Source organism: Oncorhynchus mykiss, chromosome 5 (genome assembly GCF_057628025.1).
Source record: "Oncorhynchus mykiss isolate SJ-2025 chromosome 5, ASM5762802v1, whole genome shotgun sequence".
Lineage (NCBI taxonomy): Eukaryota > Metazoa > Chordata > Actinopteri > Salmoniformes > Salmonidae > Oncorhynchus > Oncorhynchus mykiss.
Window position 1 is genome coordinate 89,114,684 of NC_143026.1, and position 22,490 is coordinate 89,137,173.

The 22,490-nt window shown below is 40.5% G+C and overlaps 1 protein-coding gene across 4 annotated transcripts in view; it reads left to right on the top strand.

Annotated features, from left to right (window-relative positions):
- Positions 1 to 22,490, top strand: part of gtpbp3 (GTP binding protein 3, mitochondrial) — a 33,874-nt gene that overhangs the window by 4,167 nt on the left and 7,217 nt on the right. For 2 of the 4 annotated variants that reach the window (XM_036978783.2, XM_090236264.1), the window contains exons 2-6: positions 3,092 to 3,351; positions 3,508 to 3,594; positions 7,396 to 7,598; positions 10,064 to 10,136; positions 19,873 to 20,016. In XM_036978783.2, the coding sequence (XP_036834678.2) occupies positions 3,092 to 3,351; positions 3,508 to 3,594; positions 7,396 to 7,598; positions 10,064 to 10,136; positions 19,873 to 20,016 (767 nt within the window). Of the gene's footprint in view, positions 1 to 3,088; positions 3,352 to 3,507; positions 3,595 to 7,395; positions 7,599 to 10,063; positions 10,137 to 19,872; positions 20,017 to 22,490 lie in introns of all 4 variants that reach the window. The other 2 variants (XM_036978782.2, XM_090236263.1) reach the window with 1 other exon arrangement.

Sequence of the window (22,490 nt, forward strand, 5' to 3'; positions counted from 1 at the left end):
ATGTTGAACATAATAAACCTATCCACCGAATGTGTACCAAACTCAATAAAAAATGGAAAAGCTGTTGCGCAGCAACTCACTGCTTCCTGTAAACATACAATGTATACGAAACGCTTCGGTCTGGTTTTAGACCCCATCATAGCACTGAGACTGCACTTGTGAAGGTGGTAAATAACCTTTTAATGCGTCAGACCGAGGCTCTGCATCTGTCCTCGTGCTCCTAGACCTTAGTGCTGCTTTTGATACCATCGATCACTACATTCTTTTGGAGAGATTGGACTACAAGGACAAGTTCTGGCCTGGTTTAGATCTTATCTGTCGGAACAATATCAGTTTGTCCTCTGACAAATCAACTGTAAATGTTGGTGTTCCTCAAGGCTCCGTTTTAGGACCACTATTGTTTTCACTATATATTTTACCTCTTGGTGATGTCATTCGGAAACATAATGTTAACTTTCACTGCTATGTGGATGACACACAGCTGTACATTTCGATGAAACTTGGTGAAGCTCCAAAATTGCCCTTCCTGGAAGCCTGTGCTTCCGACATATGGAAGTGGATGGCTGCAAACTTTCTACTTTTAAACTCGGACAAAACAGAGATGCTAGTTCTATGTCCCAAGAAACAAAGAGATCTTCTGTTGAATCTGACAATTAATCTTGATGGTCGTCTCAAATAAAACTGAAGGACCTCGGCGTTACTCTGGACCCTGATCTCTCTTTTGACGAACATATCAATACTTTTTCAAGGACAGCTTTTTCCATCTACATAACATTGCAAAAATCAGAAACTTTCTGTCCAAACATGATGCAGAAAAATTTATCCATGCTTTTGTCACTTCTAGATTAGACTACTGTAATGCTCTGCTTTCCGGCTCCCCAGATAAAGCACTAAATAAACTTCAGTTAGTGCTAAATACGGCTGCTAGAATCCTGACTAGAACCAAAATCATATTACTCCAGTGCTAGCCTCCCTCTGATTTCAAGGTTTTACTGCTAACCTACAAAGCATTACATGGGCTTGCTCCTACCTATCTCTTCGATTTGGTCCTGCCGTACATACCTACACGTACGCAATAGGCTTTCTCCTATAGAGCTACATTTTTATGGAATGGTCTGCCTATCCATGTGAGAGACGTAGACTCTGTCTCGACCTTTAAGTCTTTACTGAAGACTCATCTCTTCCTATGATTGAGTGTAGTCTGGCCCAGGAGTGTGAAGGTGAACGGAAAGGCACTGGAGCAACGAACCACCCTTGCTGTCTCTGCCTGGCCGATTCCCCTCTCTCCACTGGGATTCTCTGCCTCAAACCCTATTACGGGGGCTGAGTCACTGGCTTACTGGTGCTCTTCCATGCCGTCCCTAGGAGGAGTGCGTCACTTGATTGGGTTGATCTTCGTGGGCTAACCCTTCGGGTTCGTGCAGTGGGGTAGATCTTCGTGGGCTATACTCGGCCTTGTCTCAGGATAGTAGGTTGGTGGTTGGGGGCTGTGCTTTGGCAAAGTGGGTGGGGTTATATCCTGCCTGTTTGGCCCTGTCCGTGGGTATTGTCGGACGTGGCCACAATGCCTCCCGACTCCTCCTGTTTCAGCCTCCAGTATTTATGCTGCAATAGTTTATGTGTCGGGGGGCTAGGGTCAGTCTGTTATATCTGGTGTATTTCTCCTGTCTCGTAGCCACCGTGCATCTACACCTGCATTGCTTGCCGTTTGGGATTTTAGGCTGGGTTTCTGTACAGCACTTTGAGATATCAGCTGATGTAAGAAGGGCTTTATAAATACATTTGATTGATTGATTGAACTGTACTGTAATGTACTGAACTGTAATGTACTGTCATGTGCTGAACTATAATGTGTTTTAATGTTCTGAACTGTGTTGTAATGTACTGAACATAATTCTAGTGTAATATACTGTCCTTCACTGTACTGAATCTACTGTATTGTACTGTACTTTACTGTAATGTACTATACTAGATTGTACTGTACTTTACTGTAATGTACTATACTAGATTGTACTGTACAGAACTATACTGTACTATACTAGACTGTACTGAACTATACAGTACTATACTAGACTGTACTGTACTGAAATATACTGTGCTATACTAGACTAGTGTACTGAACTATACTGTGCTATACTAGACTGTACTGAACTGTGCTGTACTATACTATTTTTACCCAAACTGGTCTTGGTCAGGTCATGGTCTCGATCCACTGGTCTTTAGTCTGGGTCTTAAAAACTCTTGATCTGGATTTAAAGGATTCTGGTCCTGACTTCATCTCTGGTACTCTCACCAATTGTATACTTTTGAATCCATGTGGGTAGTGGACCAGTGCAGACTTCAGGAAACATTGTAGAGAATTGAGATGCATGGCCAGCAGGGTCTTCCCTCATGGCCTTCCCTCAGGGCCTTCCCTCATGGCCTTCCCTCAGGGCCTTCCCTCATGGCCTTCCCTCATGGTCTTCCCTCATGGCCTTCCCTCATGGTCTTCCCTCATGGCCTTCCCTCAGGGCCTTCCCTCATGGCCTTCCCTCATGGCCTTCCCTCATGGCCTTCCCTCAGGGTCTTCCCTCAGGGCCTTCCTTCATGGCCTTCCCTCAGGGCCTTCCCTCATGGCCTTCCCTCACGGCCTTCCCTCAGGCCCGATCTCACTCAACTTTATTGGCTCACAGCGGCCATGATGTTTACGATATCAACTGCTTCTGAAGATCTTGGTCTTGAGATGCTGTACACCAAGTTTCTGAGAAATCGGTGTCCGAGTCCACGATCGACAGCCTGATCAACTCTATGCGAAGGAGATGTGTTGCGCTGCATGAGGCAAATGGTCACACCAGATACTGACTGGTTTTCTGATCCATGCCCCTACCTTTTTTTAAGGTATCTGTGACCAACAGATGCATATCTGTATTCCCAGTCATGTGAAATCCATAGATTAGGGCCTAATGACTGATTCCCTTACATGAACTGTAACTTATGAAGATCTTAGAAATTGTTCCGTGTAGTGTTTTATATTTTTGTTCAGTGTATATATATATATATCGCACTTTTCAAGCACCCAGTCGCTTGACAATTGTATAAATGTCTCCAGCAGAGCATCTCCATCAGCGAGGGGCCTGTGTATCCCGACCAGAGCGGTATGCGATGCTGAGACCATCTTTGCCCTGTCGTCAGGCCACGGCAGGTGTGGTGTGGCGGTGGTCCGTGTCAGTGGTCCTGCCTCCTCCATGGTCCTGAGAAACATGGCAGGTCTGACCCAGGCTCTACCCCCTCCTCGTACCGCCCTGCTACGGAGGATCACTGACCCCCAGTCCAAAGAGCTTCTGGACCGAGGACTGGTCCTCTGGTTCAAAGGTCAGATCGGTCCTAGAGGACATCACACAGTTATTATTGGATAAACCCACAATGCATTTTGATTTTAAAAAAAATATGTTTATAAGCATCTCATAGTAGCTGTTCTTGTTTGTCTTATCCAATGTTGTTGTGACTGTTGTTGTGCTTTCTTGTCAGGTCCCCACAGCTTCACAGGGGAAGACAGTGCAGAGTTTCATATTCACGGAGGTCCTGCAGTCATCACAGCTGTCTTACAAGCTCTAGGTAAACACACAGTCATATGATGAGAGATAAGAGATATGGAACTAGGTTAGAGCACAGTCATTTGTAGAGAGATATGAGTGGTCTGATTGAGTGTGATGTCCAGAGAGTACAGAGTATCTGCTGATGCTCCAGATACTCAACTAGTCTAAAGAAGGACAGTTTTATTGCTTCTTTAAACAACAGTTTTCAGCTGTGCTAAGATGATGATGCGAAAGGGTTTTCTAACGATCAATTCGCCTTTTTAAAATGATAAACTTGGATTAGCTAACACAACGTGCCATTGGAACATAGGAGTGATGGTTGCTGATAATGGGTCTCTGTACACCTATGTAGATGTTTTATAAAGAACTACAATAGTCATTTACAACATTAACAATGTCTACACTGTATTTGTGATCAATTTGATGTTAGTTTAAAGGACATTTCTAAGTGACCCCAAACTTTTGAACGATAGTGTGTGTGTATATATATATATATATATATGTATGTAGTACTAGGCTAGAGCCTAGAGGAGATAAGTGTTCTTGTAGCTGTTCCATCTGGGTGTCTGCGTTGTTTCCTTCCTGCAAACACTTTCCTTGAACTTGAGAGCAATGCAGAACTGTTGTCAGCGTCCTTGCAATGTTCATGTTTGGCTGCTAGGGGGCAGTGTTATATAAATGAATGTAAACGGTGCAGTGTCTCAGATTTGCATCTTCTCAGAACAGCCAGTCAACAACAAAATACATAAAGCTGATGATTGTGTAATCCTGCTATCTCCTGTAGTTATCAGCATTGTTCTTATTTACTAATGCTGTAGTAGTACAACTGGCAACAGTCAACAGTCTCTGGTTGATGTAATGCCTTTGCAGAGCATGTAAGAATCAGGCCACCACATTGACAACCAATAAATTAAGTTCTGCAAAGGTTCTAACAAAAACACCTTACCTCATTGCCAGTGTTGTTTTTGCAACTCACAGTGACCCCAGAATGACCCTTCAACTCTGAACCTCTGACCCTATGCCTTCATGAGCCTAGAGCCGGTTAGGGGGTTTGTCTCTTTCTGGTAGTGTGTGTATTTCTCAGGAAGACAAGAGACCAGTCAGCCAGCGGACACATAACATTAAATACGTCTACAAATACACACCGAGTACGGTCACATGCAAACAATAATGTGTTAAATGTGGATAATCAGATGAATATAATAGTTTGATTAAAACTTTTACATACTCTGCAAGAAGAATGATTTCCCTAATAATGCTGATGGCACTCTGATAAATGCAGAAATCAGGCTACCCGATGGTACTCTGATAAATGCAGAAATCAGGCTACCCGATGGTACTCTGATAAATACAGAAATCAGGCTACCCGATGGTACTCTGATAAATGCAGAAATCAGGCTACCTGATGGTACTCTGATAAATGCAGAAATCAGGCTACCCGATGGTACTCTGATAAATGCAGAAATCAGGCTACCCGATGGTACTCTGATAAATTAAGAAATCAGGCTACCCGATGGTACTCTGATAAATGCAGAAATCAGGCTACCCGATGGTACTCTGATAAATGCAGAAATCAGGCTACCCGATGGTACTCTGATAAATGCAGAAATCAGGCTACCCGATGGTACTCTGATGAATACAGAAATCAGGCTACCCGATGGCACTCTGATAAATGCAGAAATCAGGCTACCCGATGGTACTCTGATAAATACAGAAATCAGGCTACCCGATGGTACTCTGATAAATACAGAAATCAGGCTACCCGATGGTACTCTGATAAATGCAGAAATCAGGCTACCCGATGGTACTCTGATGAATACAGAAATCAGGCTACCCGATGGTACTCTGATAAATGCAGAAATCAGGCTACCTGATGGCACTCTGATGAATACAGAAATCAGGCTACCCGATGGTACTCTGATAAATACAGAAATCAGGCTACCCGATGGTACTCTGATAAATACAGAAATCAGGCTACCCGATGGTACTCTGATAAATACAGAAATCAGGCTACCCGATGGTACTCTGATAAATGCAGAAATCAGGCTACCCGATGGTACTCTGATAAATACAGAAATCAGGCTACCCGATGGTACTCTGATAAATGCAGAAATCAGGCTACCCGATGGTACTCTGATAAATGCAGAAATCAGGCTACCCGATGGTACTCTGATATATACAGAAATCAGGCTACCCGATGATACACTGATAAATGCAGAAATCAGGCTACCCGATGGTACTCTGATAAATGCAGAAATCAGGCTACCCGATGGTACTCTGATAAATACAGAAATCAGGCTACCCGATGGTACTCTGATAAATACAGAAATCAGGCTACCCGATGGTACTCTGATAAATACAGAAATCAGGCTACCCGATGGTACTCTGATAAATACAGAAAATCGCCAATCAAAATAAACGTTCTAACACAGTGACCGTGTTATTTTTGGGAAGCAGATCTGAGTTCAGATAAATTCAGTTTGTACGTGAACACTACTTCTAAGACGCATAAATTCAGGTGTTCCAAACTCACTTCACTCGCGCTAAAGATGGCGGATCGCTCGGCTGGTGCTAAGACATGTGCAGATCAAATACACCGCTGGAACGCTGATTAGACCATGTACGTTTCATTTGAAAGATTGATCAGAAAACCAGGTGTTTTAATCGTTGTGTGCTTATTTTGAGACGCCTCACAAGTCCTCAACTGGCCGCTTCATTAAATTGTACCCGCAAAACACCAGTCTCAACGCCAACAGTGAAGAGGCGACTCCGGGATGCTGGCCGTCTAGGCAGAGTTCCTCTGTCCAGTGTCTGTGTTCTTTTGCTCATCTTAATATTTTCTTTTTATTGGCCAGTCTGAGATATGGCTTTTTCTTTGTAACTCTGCCTAGAAGGCCAGCATCCTCTTCACTGTTGACGTTGAGACTGGTGTTTTACGGTACTATTTAATGAAGCTGCCAGTTGAGGACTTGTGAGGCATCTGTTTCTCAAACTAGACACTCTAATGCACTTGTCCTCTTGCTCAGTTGTGCACCGGGGCCTCCCACTCCTCTTTCTATTCTGGTTAGAGCCAGTTTGCGCTGTTCTGTGAAGGGAGTAGTACACAGCGTTGTACGAGATCTTCAGTTTCTTGGCAATTTATCGCACGGAATAGCCTTCATTTCTCAGAACCAGAATAGACTGACGAGTTTCAGAAGAAAGTTATTTGTTTCTGGCTGTTTTGAGATACTCAACTAGTCTAAAGAAGGCCAGTTTTATTGCTTCTTTAATCAGAATAACAGTTTTCAGCTGTGCTAATGTAATTGCAGAAGGGTTTTTTAATGATCAATTAGCCTTTTAAAATGATAAACTTGGATTAGATAACACAACGTGCCGTTGGAACACAGGAGTGATGGTTGCTGATAATGGGCCTCTTTACGCCTTTGTAGATATTCCATTAAAAAAATCAGCAGTTTCCAGCTACAATAGTCACTTACAACATTAACAATGTCTACACTGTGTTTCTGATCAATTTGATGTTATTTTAATGGACAAAAAAAATGTGCTTTTCTTTAAAAAACAAGGACATTTCTAAGTGACCCCAAACTTTTGAACGGTAGTGTACATTGCCTTAGTGAACCTTAGTAACCTTGGCTTGTGAACGATAGGGAACCTTATTAGTGACCTAAGTGTTGTCTTTGTCTTGCTGTGTGTGTGTAACTAATTAACCCTGGCTTTGACCCTGTTTGAGTAATTCTCTGTCTTGCTGTGTGTGTGTTACTAATTAACCCTGACTTTGACCCTGTTTTCTCTGTCTTGCTGTGCGATGTGTGTTATGCAGGAAGCCTGGAGGGTGTGAGGCCTGCGGAGGCAGGGGAGTTCACGCGGAGGGCCTTCCACGCAGGGAAACTGGGCTTGACGGAGGTGGAGGGCCTGGGGGACCTGATCCACGCTGAAACTGAGGCCCAGAGGAGGCAGGCCCTCAGGCAGATGGATGGGGAGCTGGGCCGCCTCTACCAGGACTGGAGTTACAGGCTCAAACGGGTAGGTAGTAGGTTCCCCAGAGAAAGCGAAAATACGTGGATGGTTACCTAGCCTGGATCGGCTTCACCCAACATGTTGTTCTCTAAGCTAGCCAGGCAGTTGTTTAGCGGTGTGGCATAAAAAACACACAGATCTCAAAGTTAGGATTCTGGCCTTTGTGGATACTGTAGAAGTCTAGGGTGAGCTGTTTGAGTTGGCGTGGTTGCCATTTGGCTTCGAGTCGCCTCCAGGCAATTGTTATAGTGGTCTGATTAAGTGTGATGTCCAGAGAGTGTCTTGTCTATACTGTAGTTGTCTGACAGCAGGGATGAGAGATCAGGGATCAGGAACCAGCTGATCCTAGATCTGTGCCCATGGGCAGCTTCTACCCGGAGTGTATCGTGTGATCTCTACCTTGGCACCAGACCTGGGTATCAACGCTTCGCCACCTCTCCTGAGAGGAGTGCTACAGAAAAGAGCCTAATTTTGGCCTTCCTGAGGAAAACCGTCAGCAGCCTAACAAAATCCAATCTCTATTTGTCAAAATAGTATGTTTGGAATCTACCTACTGTAGTTTCACCCTTTCCCTAGATCGGCATGCAGACAATGCTGCTATTGTTTTGCTATTGTTTCTCTGGTACAATGTGTGGATGGAGGGAACCTGCAGTCGGCTGATGTTTCCTCTCCTAGTGGGCCTATTGAACTGTCAATCATTCCATGTGTCAATAAACACTCAGATCTTTAGGGTGCATTTCAGTAGCGATGATGCCTTCACCTGTTTACTTCTGTCATGGCACAGGAAGGGAGACAAGGAGAGGATGCTTTGTTTAGTCTACTGAGATGATTTAGTCCACTGAGATGATTTAGTCTACTGAGATTATTTAGTCTACTGAGATGATTTAGTCTACTGAGATGATTTAGTCTACTGAGATGTTTTAGTTTACTGAGATGATTTAGTCTACTGAGATGTTTTAGTCCACTGAGATGATTTAGTCTACTGAGATGTTTTAGTCCACTGAGATGATTTAGTTTACTGAGATGATTTAGTCCACTGAGATGATTTAGTCTACTGAGATGATTTAGTCTACTGAGATGTTTTAGTCCACTGAGATGATTTAGTTTACTGAGATGATTTAGTCCACTGAGATGATTTAGTTTACTGAGATGTTTTAGTTTACTGAGATGTTTTAGTCCACTGAGATGTTTTAGTCCACTGAGATGTTTTAGTCCACTGAGATGATTTAGTCTACTGAGATGTTTTAGTCCACTGAGATGATTTAGTCCACTGAGATGATTTAGTCTACTGAGATGATTTAGTCTACTGAGATGATTTAGTCTACTGAGATGTTTTAGTCTACTGAGATGATTTAGTCTACTGAGATGATTTAGTCTACTGAGATGATTTAGTCCACTGAGATGTTTTAGTCCACTGAGATGATTTAGTCTACTGAGATGTTTTAGTCTACTGAGATGATTTAGTCTACTGAGATGATTTAGTCCACTGAGATGTTTTAGTCCACTGAGATGTTTTAGTCTACTGAGATGATTTAGTCTACTGAGATGTTTTAGTCTACTGAGATGATTTAGTCTACTGAGATGTTTTAGTCTACTGAGATGATTTAGTTTACTGAGATGATTTAGTCTACTGAGATGTTTTAGTCCACTGAGATGATTTAGTCTACTGAGATGATTTAGTCTACTGAGATGATTTAGTCTACTGAGATGATTTAGTCTACTGAGATGTTTTAGTCTACTGAGATGATTTAGTCTACTGAGATGTTTTAGTCCACTGAGATGATTTAGTCTACTGAGATGATTTAGTCTACTGAGATGTTTTATCTACTGAGATGATTTAGTCTACTGAGATGTTTAAGTCCACTGAGATGATTTAGTCTACTGAGATGTTTTAGTCCACTGAGATGATTTAGTCTACTGAGATGATTTAGTCTACTGAGATGTTTTATCTACTGAGATGATTTAGTCTACTGAGATGATTTAGTCTACTGAGATGTTTTAGTCCACTGAGATGTTTTAGTTTACTGAGATGATTTAGTCTACTGAGATGTTTTAGTCCACTGAGATGTTTTAGTCTACTGAGATGATTTAGTCCACTGAGATGATTTAGTCTACTGAGATGTTTTAGTCCACTGAGATGATTTAGTCTACTGAGATGATTTAGTCCACTGAGATGATTTAGTCTACTGAGATGATTTAGTCTACTGAGATGTTTTAGTCCACTGAGATGTTTTAGTCTACTGAGATGATTTAGTCTACTGAGATGTTTTAGTCTACTGAGATGATTTAGTCTACTGAGATAATTTAGTCCACTGAGATGTTTTAGTCTACTGAGATGTTTTAGTCTATCCCTCTGACCTAGAAGACAGTCACGACAGAGAAACTTAAATCATTGCCAAAGGAATTAATATAGAGAGGACCGCATATATTGTTGTCTCTCTCGCTCAACATCTGTCTGTTTGTTGTTTCAGTGTTTGGCTCACGTGGAAGCCTTCATAGACTTCAGTGAAGATGAGCTCATCGAGGACGGGGTGTTAAATCAAGGTGGGTACTCCCCCTTCTCTGGAACAAAATAACAATTACGGAAGTGAGTTTTCCAGGGGGAGTTGGCATGGCTTTCCTGTTTGTATCTGCGGAGAGGGAGAGCTAGCGTCATTGAGAGGAGATATGCATCAAAGTGCTGAAAAGACTGTCTCCTTGGAGGAAGTGGGGAGAAGGGGCCACAGGGACACTGCAGGCATTCATCTTGTCTTCAAAGCCTGGCCTCTCAGGCTGTCCAACACAGGAATACACTGTCAGCAGCTACAAACCTGCTCTCTCTACCATCCCTCTCTCTCTCTGTCGCTCTCTCTCTACCACCTTTCTGTCTGTCTCTCTCCCACCTCTCTCTCTCTGTCTCTCTCACTGCCTCCCTCTCTCTCTGTCTCTCTACCACCTCTCTCTCACTCTCTGTCTCTGTCGCTTTCTCTCTACCACCTCTCTCTCTGCCTTTGTCTCTCTCTCTCTCTACCACCTCTCTCTCTGTCAAATTCAAATTCAAGCTGCTTTATTGGCATGAAAAACATTGTCAATATTGCCAAAGCAACAATGTATACAATATACATGGTTATAAAATGATTAAGAATAACAAATAATAATATAAAATGGTAGTAAATAATAATACAAAATTACATTTAAAAAATAACAATAAAATGGTAACAGTCAATAGTAGAAATGTAATAAATATAAAAAGCTAAACATGGAAAATGAAACTATAACTAACTTATACTGCATCATCTTCACCATTACATCACTACTACAACTACCATCATCATCATTACTACTACAACTACCATCATCATCATTACTACAACTACCATCATCATTACTACTACAACTACCATCATCATCATTACTACAACTACCATCATCATTACTACTACAACTACCATCATCATTACTACTACAACTACCATCATCATCACTACTACAACTACCATCATCATTACTACTACAACTACCATCATCATCATCATTACTACAATACCATCATCATCACTACTACAACTACCATCATCATCACTACTACAACTACCATCATCATCATTACTACAACTACCATCATCATCATTACTACAACTACCATCATCATCACTACTACAACTACCATCATCATCACTACTACAACTACCATCATCATCATCACTACTACAACTACCATCATCATCACTACTACAACTACCATCATCATCACTACTACAACTACCATCATCATCACTACTACAACTACCATCATCATCACTACTACAACTACCATCATCATCATTACTACAACTACCATCATCATCACTACTACAACTACCATCATCATCATTACTACTACAACTACCATCATCATCATCATTACTACAACTACCATCATCATCACTACTACAACTACCATCATCATCACTACTACAACTACCATCATCATCATTACTACAACTACCATCATCATCACTACTACAACTACCATCATCATTACTACTACAACTACCATCATCATCATCATTACTACAACTACCATCATCATCACTACTACAACTACCATCATCATCACTACTACAACTACCATCATCATCACTACTACAACTACCATCATCATCACTACTACTACAACTACCATCATCATCACTACTACAACTACCATCATCATCACTACTACAACTACCATCATCATCATTACTACTACAACTACCATCATCATCATCACTACTACAACTACCATCATCATCACTACTACTACAACTACCATCATCATCACTACTACAACTACCATCATCATCACTACTACAACTACCATCATCATCACTACTACAACTACCATCATCATCACTACTACAACTACCATCATCATCACTACTACAACTACCATCATCATCAATACTACTACAACTACCATCATCATCACTACTACAACTACCATCATCATCACTACTACAACTACCATCATCATCACTACTACAACTACCATCATCATCATTACTACTACAACTACCATCATCATTACTACTACAACTACCATCATCATCATTACTACAACTACCATCATCATCACTACTACAACTACCATCATCATCACTACTACAACTACCATCATCATTACTACTACAACTACCATCATCATCATTACTACAACTACCATCATCATTACTACTACAACTACCATCATCATCATTACTACAACTACCATCATCATCACTACTACAACTACCATCATCATCACTACTACAACTACCATCATCATTACTACTACAACTACCATCATCATCATTACTACAACTACCATCACCATCATCATCATCACTACTACAACTACCATCATCATCACTACTACAACTACCATCATCATTACTACTACAACTACCATCATCATCATTACTACAACTACCATCATCATTACTACTACAACTACCATCATCATCACTACTACAACTACCATCATCATTACTACTACAACTACCATCATCATCATTACTACAACTACCATCATCATTACTACTACAACTACCATCATCATCACTACTACAACGACCATCATCATCACTACTACAACTACCATCATCATCACTACTACAACTACCATCATCATCACTACTACAACTACCATCATCATCACTACTACAACTACCATCATCATCACTACTACAACTACCATCATCATCACTACTACAACTACCATCATCATCATCACTACTACAACTACCATCATCATCACTACTACAACTACCATCATCATCACTACTACAACTACCATCATCATCACTACTACAACTACCATCATCATCACTACTACAACTACCATCATCATCATTACTACAACTACCATCATCATCACTACTACAACTACCATCATCATTACTACTACAACTACCATCATCATTACTACTACAACTACCATCATCATTACTACTACAACTACCATCATCATCCTCACTACAACTACCATCATCATCACTACTACAACTACCATCATCATCATTACTACAACTACCATCACCATCATCACTACTACAACTACCATCATCATCATTACTACAACTACCATCGTCATTATTACTACAACTACCATCATCATCACTACTACAACTACCATCATCATCATTACTACAACTACCATCATCATCACTACTACAACTACCATCATCATCATTACTACAACTACCATCATCATCACTACTACAACTACCATCATCATCATTACTACAACTACCATCATCATTACTACTACAACTACCATCATCATCATTACTACAACTACCATCATCATTACTACTACAACTACCATCATCATCATTACTACTACTACCATCATCATTACTACTACTACCATCATCATCATTACTACAACTACCATCATCATCATTACTACAACTACCATCATCATCATTACTACAACTACCATCATCATTACTACTACAACTACCATCATCATCATTACTACAACTACCATCATCATCACTACTACAACTACCATCATCATCATTACTACAACTACCATCATCATTACTACTACAACTACCATCATCATCATTACTACAACTACCATCATCATTACTACTACAACTACCATCATCATCATTACTACTACTACCATCATCATTACTACTACTACCATCATCATCATTACTACAACTACCATCATCATCATTACTACAACTACCATCATCATCATTACTACAACTACCATCATCATCATTACTACAACTACCATCATCATCACTACTACAACTACCATCATCATCATTACTACAACTACCATCATCATCATTACTACAACTACCATCATTACTACAACTACCATCATTACTACAACTACCATCATCATCATTACTACAACTACCATCATCATTACTACGACAACTACCATCATTACTACAACTACCATCATCATCATTACTACAACTACCATCATCATCATTACTACAACTACCATCATCATCATTACTACAACTACCATCATCATTACTACGACAACTACCATCATCATTACTACAACTTCCATAATCATTACTACTACAACTACCATCATTACTACAACTACCATCATCATCATTACTACAACTACCATCATCATCATTACTACAACTACCATCATCATTACTACGACAACTACCATCATCATTACTACAACTTCCATAATCATTATTACTACAACTACCATCATTACTACTACAACTACCATCATCATCACTACTACAACTACCATCATCATCACTACTACAACTACCATCATCATCACTACTACAACTACCATCATCATCACTACTACAACTACCATCATCATCACTACTACAACTACCATCATCATCATTACTACAACTACCATCATCATCACTACTACAACTACCATCATCATCACTACTACAACTACCATCATCATCACTACTACAACTACCATCATCATCACTACTACAACTACCATCATCATCACTACTACAACTACCATCATCATCACTACTACAACTACCATCATCATCACTACTACAACTACCATCATCATCATTACTACAACTACCATCATCATCACTACTACAACTACCATCATCATTACTACTACAACTACCATCATCATTACTACTACAACTACCATCATCATTACTACTACAACTACCATCATCATCATCACTACAACTACCATCATCATCACTACTACAACTACCATCATCATCATTACTACAACTACCACCATCATCACTACTACAACTACCATCATCATCATTACTACAACTACCATCGTCATTATTACTACAACTACCATCATCATCACTACTACAACTACCATCATCATCATTACTACAACTACCATCATCATCACTACTACAACTACCATCATCATCATTACTACAACTACCATCATCATCACTACTACAACTACCATCATCATCATTACTACAACTACCATCATCATTACTACTACAACTACCATCATCATCATTACTACAACTACCATCATCATTACTACTACAACTACCATCATCATCATTACTACTACTACCATCATCATTACTACTACTACCATCATCATCATTACTACAACTACCATCATCATCATTACTACAACTACCATCATCATCATTACTACAACTACCATCATCATTACTACTACAACTACCATCATCATCATTACTACAACTACCATCATCATCACTACTACAACTACCATCATCATCATTACTACAACTACCATCATCATTACTACTACAACTACCATCATCATCATTACTACAACTACCATCATCATTACTACTACAACTACCATCATCATCATTACTACAACTACCATCATCATTACTACTACAACTACCATCATCATCATTACTACAACTACCATCATCATCACTACTACAACTACCATCATCATCATTACTACAACTACCATCATCATTACTACTACAACTACCATCATCATCATTACTACAACTACCATCATCATTACTACTACAACTACCATCATCATCATTACTACTACTACCATCATCATTACTACTACTACCATCATCATCATTACTACAACTACCATCATCATCATTACTACAACTACCATCATCATCATTACTACAACTACCATCATCATCATTACTACAACTACCATCATCATCATTACTACAACTACCATCATCATCACTACTACAACTACCATCATCATCACTACTACAACTACCATCATCATCATTACTACAACTACCATCATTACTACAACTACCATCATTACTACAACTACCATCATCATCATTACTACAACTACCATCATCATTACTACGACAACTACCATCATCATCATTACTACAACTACCATCATCATCATTACTACAACTACCATCATCATCATTACTACAACTACCATCATCATTACTACGACAACTACCATCATCATTACTACAACTTCCATAATCATTACTACTACAACTACCATCATTACTACAACTACCATCATCATCATTACTACAACTACCATCATCATCATTACTACAACTACCATCATCATTACTACGACAACTACCATCATCATTATTACTACAACTACCATCATCATTATTACTACAACTACCATCATTACTACTACAACTACCATCGTCATTATTACTACAACTACCATCATCATCATTACTACAACTACCATCATCATCATTACTACAACTACCATCATCATTATTACTACAACTACCATCATCATCACTACTACAACTACCATCATCATTATTACTACAACTACCACCATCATCATTACTACAACTACCACCATCACTAAACTGCTATCATTACCATCACCCTACTACCCATACCACTACTATTTGGAATGATAATCACAACAACAACAATAATAATAATAAATAAGTTATTGCTTACTATGCAGATGTTATTATCCAGTGTCCCTCAGGCTTTGGCAGGAAAATACATATTTGGCTCCAAGAGGAGCCATTGCTCCTTCACCCATAAGTATTTTTAGATTTTCCTCTGGGTTTAATAAGTTAACATTTGGAATAAATGTAGTCATTTCTGTGAATAATGAATCTCTTGGTGAGGAATATTTATCTTTCTCTGTCTCTGCTTCGTATCTCTGACAGAGTAGAGATAATCAGCCAATTCATATTCTCTTTTTAGGGCCAGAAAGCAATTTAGTCGGCTTGGGATTTTGTTTCGTTTTTCCAATGTTGTAAATATGAGTCCTTTGATTGGTTCATGATTTTGTTTATTGGAATTCTTTCTTTTGAAGCAGTGCTGGTGTCAGCTTGGTTGGTGAGGTCCAACACCAGCTGACTGAGAGGGCTCGTTTCTGGGCTCAGCTCTTGAGTTTGAAGTGCTTTAAATGGCAGACTTGAATTTAGATGTGGCCAAAATGTTGATGATCTTATCTGTATTTTCATTATTACTGGAAAACGGCCCAATTCTGCCCTTCCTGCATTAGTTGCTGTATTTCTCTGGATTTGTAGAATTTTCCGACAGAATTCTGCATGTAGGGCTTCAATTGGATGTTTGTCCCACATTTTAAAGTCCAGTTTATTGAGTCGCCCCCAAACCTCACTTCAATTGGATGTTTGTCCCACATTTTAAAGTGCAGTTTATTGAGTCGCCCCCAAACCTCACTTCAATTGGATGTTTGTCCCACATCTTAAAGTCCAGTTTATTGAGTCGCCCCCAAACCTCACTTCAATTGGATGTTTGTCCCACATTTTAAAGTCCAGTTTATTGAGTCGCCCCCAAACCTCACTTCAATTGGATGTTTGTCCCACATTTTCAAGTCCAGTTTATTGAGTCGCCCCCAAACCTCACCTCCGTAAAGAGCTGGATTTCAATGTCCAATATTTTAGTCCAAATTCTAACTGGGATTTTGAATAATTTCATTATTATTGCATACATTGCTCTGCGGGCTTTTTCTTTGAGTGCATTCACTGCCATATTAAAGTTTCCCGATGCAGATATGGTCAGACCCAAGGTATGAGTCATTTTTTGTGTGTTCAATTATGGTGTTGTTCAGGGTGAATTTATATTTGTGTTTCGGACATCAGTTTTTTTTTAAGAGAAAATCAGGATTTTTGTTTTTGGGAAATTTACTGCCAGGACCCAATTATGGCAATATTGCTCTAGAATGTTAAGGTTCTGTTGAAGACCTTCTTTGTTTGGTGATAGAAATACCAAATCATCAGCATATAGCAGGTATTTCACCTCTGTGTCAAATAGTGTGAGTCCTGGCGCTGGAGAATAGTCCAACATGTCTGCTAATTCATTGATATAAATGTTGAAAAGATTTGGACTCAAACTGCAGCCTTGTCTCACACCTCGACGTTGTGAAAAGAACACTGTTCTTTGGTTTTGGATTTTTATTGGACACATTTTCTGTGTACATACAGATGAAGTCGGAAGTTTACATACACCTTACACCTTAATTCTAAGTGCTACAGAAAACCTTTCCCAAGTTGCTGTTTACGCAAATTCCCTTGTAATTATTGGGGTCTGAATTGTCTCCACTTCTGTGGATCAGGGGAGATGAGCCCCTGGTTCCAGACATCAGGAAAGCAGTCAGAAGTTAATACCATGTTGAACCGTTTAAGCTCAGCATTTTGCAACTCAGGTGGGCTGTTTGTCAGCATTTAATTTCTGATGTTGCCTAGACCACAAGCCTTCTTAGATTTTATAGATTTGAGCTTTTCATTTAGTTCTTGTTGGGTTACTGGGTAATGTAATGGATTTTGGTTGTTTTTAATGACTGATTCAAGGATGTTCCATTTTTCTTGAATTTCTAATTGGTTGTGTTGTAAGTCTTTTTGTGGGATGTTTTTGTATAGATTATCAAAATAAGTTTTTCAAATTCCTTCATCTTCTATGGTTAATTGTTGTGCCTTTGTCGTGCTTAAACTGTTCCACATGTCCCAGAACTGATTTTGGTCCGTTTTCAATTTCATCAAGTGTCTTGTTGGTATAATTCAATTTCTTGCGTTTCAGTGTTTGTTTATACTGTTTCAGAGTTTCTTAGTATTCATATGGTAGCTCTGGGTTGTTTAGCTGCTAATGTTTTGCATTTGACATTTGTCTTAGTTGTTTTACATTATTTATCAAACCACTTTTCAGAAACATTTCGTTTTTTTGTTTCTGATGTTGCATTTCTTTGGTTTTCTCAAATTTGCTTTTGATGCTTCTTTATGGAATAGGCAGTTGATGTTTTGAGTAGCTGAATTGACACCTTCTTTATTGTTTTGGTACTGTGAGTTATTGAAGACCTGTATAGAGTTCATCATTTCATTTGAGTTCAAAGTTTCAATGAATTTCTCTGCACTGTTTGGAGCCCATCTGTACCATTGGTTCATGTTGTAGAGTTTAATGGGTTGTTTTTCTGAATTAATATTGCCGGTTAATTTCTTCAGAAACACGTTGATCTGGCTGTGATCTGACAGTGGTGTCTCTGTCTCTCTCTCTCTCTCTCTCTCTCTGTCTGTCTGTCTCTCAATTTAACGATCTCTCTCTGTGTCTCTCTGTCTCTCTCTCTGTCTCTATCTCTCTACCACCTCTTCATCTCTCTCTCTCTCTCTACCACCTTGCTGTCTCTCTCTCTCTCTGTCTGTCTCTCTGTCTCTCAATGTATCTCTCTCTCTCTCTCTCTGTCTCTATCTCTCTACCACCTCTTTGTCCCTCTCTCTCTCTCTGGTTCTCTCCTTCTCTCCTCTCTCTCTCTACCACCTCTGTCTCTGTCTTCCATTGTCTCTCTCCTCTCCCCCTCCCTCTCCTTCTCTCTGTCTCTCTCCTTCCCTCTCTCTCTTCTCTCTCTCTCTGTCTCTCTGTCTTTCTGTGTTTCCCATGGTGTGGGGGGGAGAAGGGGAGAGAGAGGAAGCGGAGGGAAGGGAAATTCCCCTCAGCGTCGCCTGCTGCAGTCTGGTGGGGCAGCTGAGAGAACAGAAGCCTCTGATCTTTTGATTTAGGGACAGATGCTTTGCTGCGTGCCATTTGGTTTTTGGTGGCACGCCATTGGGTCCTTTCCTTTCAGAGGAGAAGTCAGAGCCACCTCTGGTTCATAGTTAGGTGGACAGGGGTCTACACGATGGGTGACATTCATTCATCTCATGTAATCGGAATTTAAAAAAGGTTGTTTCACATCAGAGACACATTATAAATATGTCACAATATTGTTGACATTAATTGTTTAGTTTCACATGTCACAGAGCAGAGAGACTTTCTCCTGTTTCCATGGCATTGGTTATTTGGAAAGCAAACATGAAATTGAACTTGACTCCCTGTTGTCCTATCCCTGCCCGTCTCCCCTTCCCAGTGGACAGTTCAGTGCGCCAGCTGGAGACAGAGATAGAGAGACACCTAAAGGACGAGAGGAGAGGAGAGCGGCTGCGCACCGGAGTACAGGTGGTGATAGCAGGAGCTACCAATGCTGGGAAGAGCAGTCTGCTCAACACGCTCTGTAAGAACAACACACACACACAAAGTATGACACATTGCAGAGCGAGTCCTCATTTATTTGGACAGCCATGTATGAGTGCACTCAGTCATACACCTAAATATGCTTTTTTTTTATAACCAAATCTCTATTTCTGATGTAAATGGCATGTTCTAGAAGGTTCCAGACACGTTTTGTTGTTGTTGTTGTTGTTGTTGTTGCGATTTCACTTATTTTTGAGAAACGTACACCAACCAGCGATTCAATTCCCAATCGTCTTTTTGCAGTATGGGGGCACTGTTCGCAGCGTTGTATTCCATGTTGTGTGACTTTGAGCTGTATCCCCAATCCAGCTGTTCCATTCTGGATAGATTTTGAGTCGCAAACCAAATGGAATATAACGTTACGGATAAAGTTCAGAATGACATAATTTCATGTGCACAACGTCTAAAGCCCCGCGTCATTATCCTGGGTGTTTCTAAAAGGTTTTTTGGATCATTTGTCGTCATGTTTTTTCAGAGCCCCCCGTACGACACAACGAGGATGAGGAAGTGAATCGTTGGTTGGTGTACGTTTCTCATAAACAAGTGAAACACACACCCAATACACACCTAATACACACCTAATACACACCCAATACACACCTAATACACACCTAATACATACCCAATGCTCACCCGGGCACACAATACACCCCTAGTACACACCCAATACACACCCAATACACACCCAATACACACCTAATACACACCTAATACATGCTAAATACACACCTAATACATACCCAATGCTCACCCGGGCACACAATGCACCCCTAGTACACACCCAATACACACCTAATACACACCCAATACACACCCAATACACACCTAATACATGCTAAATACACACCTAATACATGCTAAATACACACCTAATACATGCCCAATGCTCACCCGGGCACACAATACACCCCTAGTACACACCCAATACACACCTAATACACACCCAATACACACTCAATACACACCTAATACACACCCAATGCTCACCCGGGCACACAATACACCCCTAGTACACACCCAATACACACCTAATACACACCCAATACACACCCAATACACACCTAATACACGCTAAATACACACCTAATACATGCCCAATACACACCCAATACATGCCCAATACACACCCAATACACACCCAATGCTCATCCGGCACACAGTACACACCAAATACACACCTAATACACACCCAATACACACCCGATGCTCACCCAGCACACAATACACACCCAATACACGCCTAATACACTCCAATACACACCCGACGCACCCCTTGTACACTCCAGATACACATCCGGTACACACCCAACACACTTAATACACGCCCGATACACACCTAATACACACCCAATACATACCTACTACACACCTAACGCACACCTAACACACACACCCGATACACACCCAATACACACCCGATACACACCTGATACACACCTAATACGCACCTAATACACACCAAATACACACCTAATACACACCAAATACGCACCTAATACACACCTAATACACACCTGATACACACCTAATATGCACCTACAAGGAGAGGGACTTCGCGCCCGAACAAGGAGAGGGACTTCGGCGGAAGTCGTGACAATCCGTTTCTAATGAATCTGTTTCTAATGAACCTGTTTTTTGTTTATCACTCATGTGCTCGTGAGTTTGAGATATGACATCCTGTGTCATAAAGCAAGGCTCTGTATAAACCGTGTGGAACGGTTGTTTGGCTGCTGCGCCACAGAGCTTCCTATCAGAATAATACACGTGTTTATCAGACTCCAGATAAAATCCTGTTATTGTTTCCTATTGAGCTTGGTCTTTCCCAGGGCCCGACTCCCGGCCACAGCTCTTAACACAGAGTAATGGGCTGTCAGTCGTTTTGGCTGGGCTGTGGGGAGGGAGGGAGGGATCCTACCGTACAGCACTTTGCTCTATGTACGTAGTTCCACTGAACAGAGGCGTGGTTCTGGATGAAAATATCCCATGGCAGGAGAAGATTGATGAGTTTGTCGAGGATCTTATTTTGATTCCAAATAACCAAGAATAGGACACTTTGATAGTTAGTATTTCCCATGAATACACACTGCTCAAAAAAAAAATAAAGGGAACACTTAAACAACACAATGTAACTCCAAGTCAATCACACTTCTGTGAAATCAAACTGTCCACTTAGGAAGCAACACTGATTGACAAGACATTTCACATGCTGTTGTGCAAATGGAATAGACAACAGGTGGAAATTATAGGCAATTAGCAAGACACCCCCAATAAAGGAGTGGTTCTACAGGGGCTGACCACAGACCATTTCTCAGTTCCTATGCTTCCTGGCTGATGTTTTGGTCACTTTTGAATGCTGGCGGTGCTTTCACTCTAGTGGTAGCATGAGACGGAGTCTACAACCCACACAAGTGGCTCAGGTAGTGCAGCTCATCCAGGATGACACATCAATGCGAG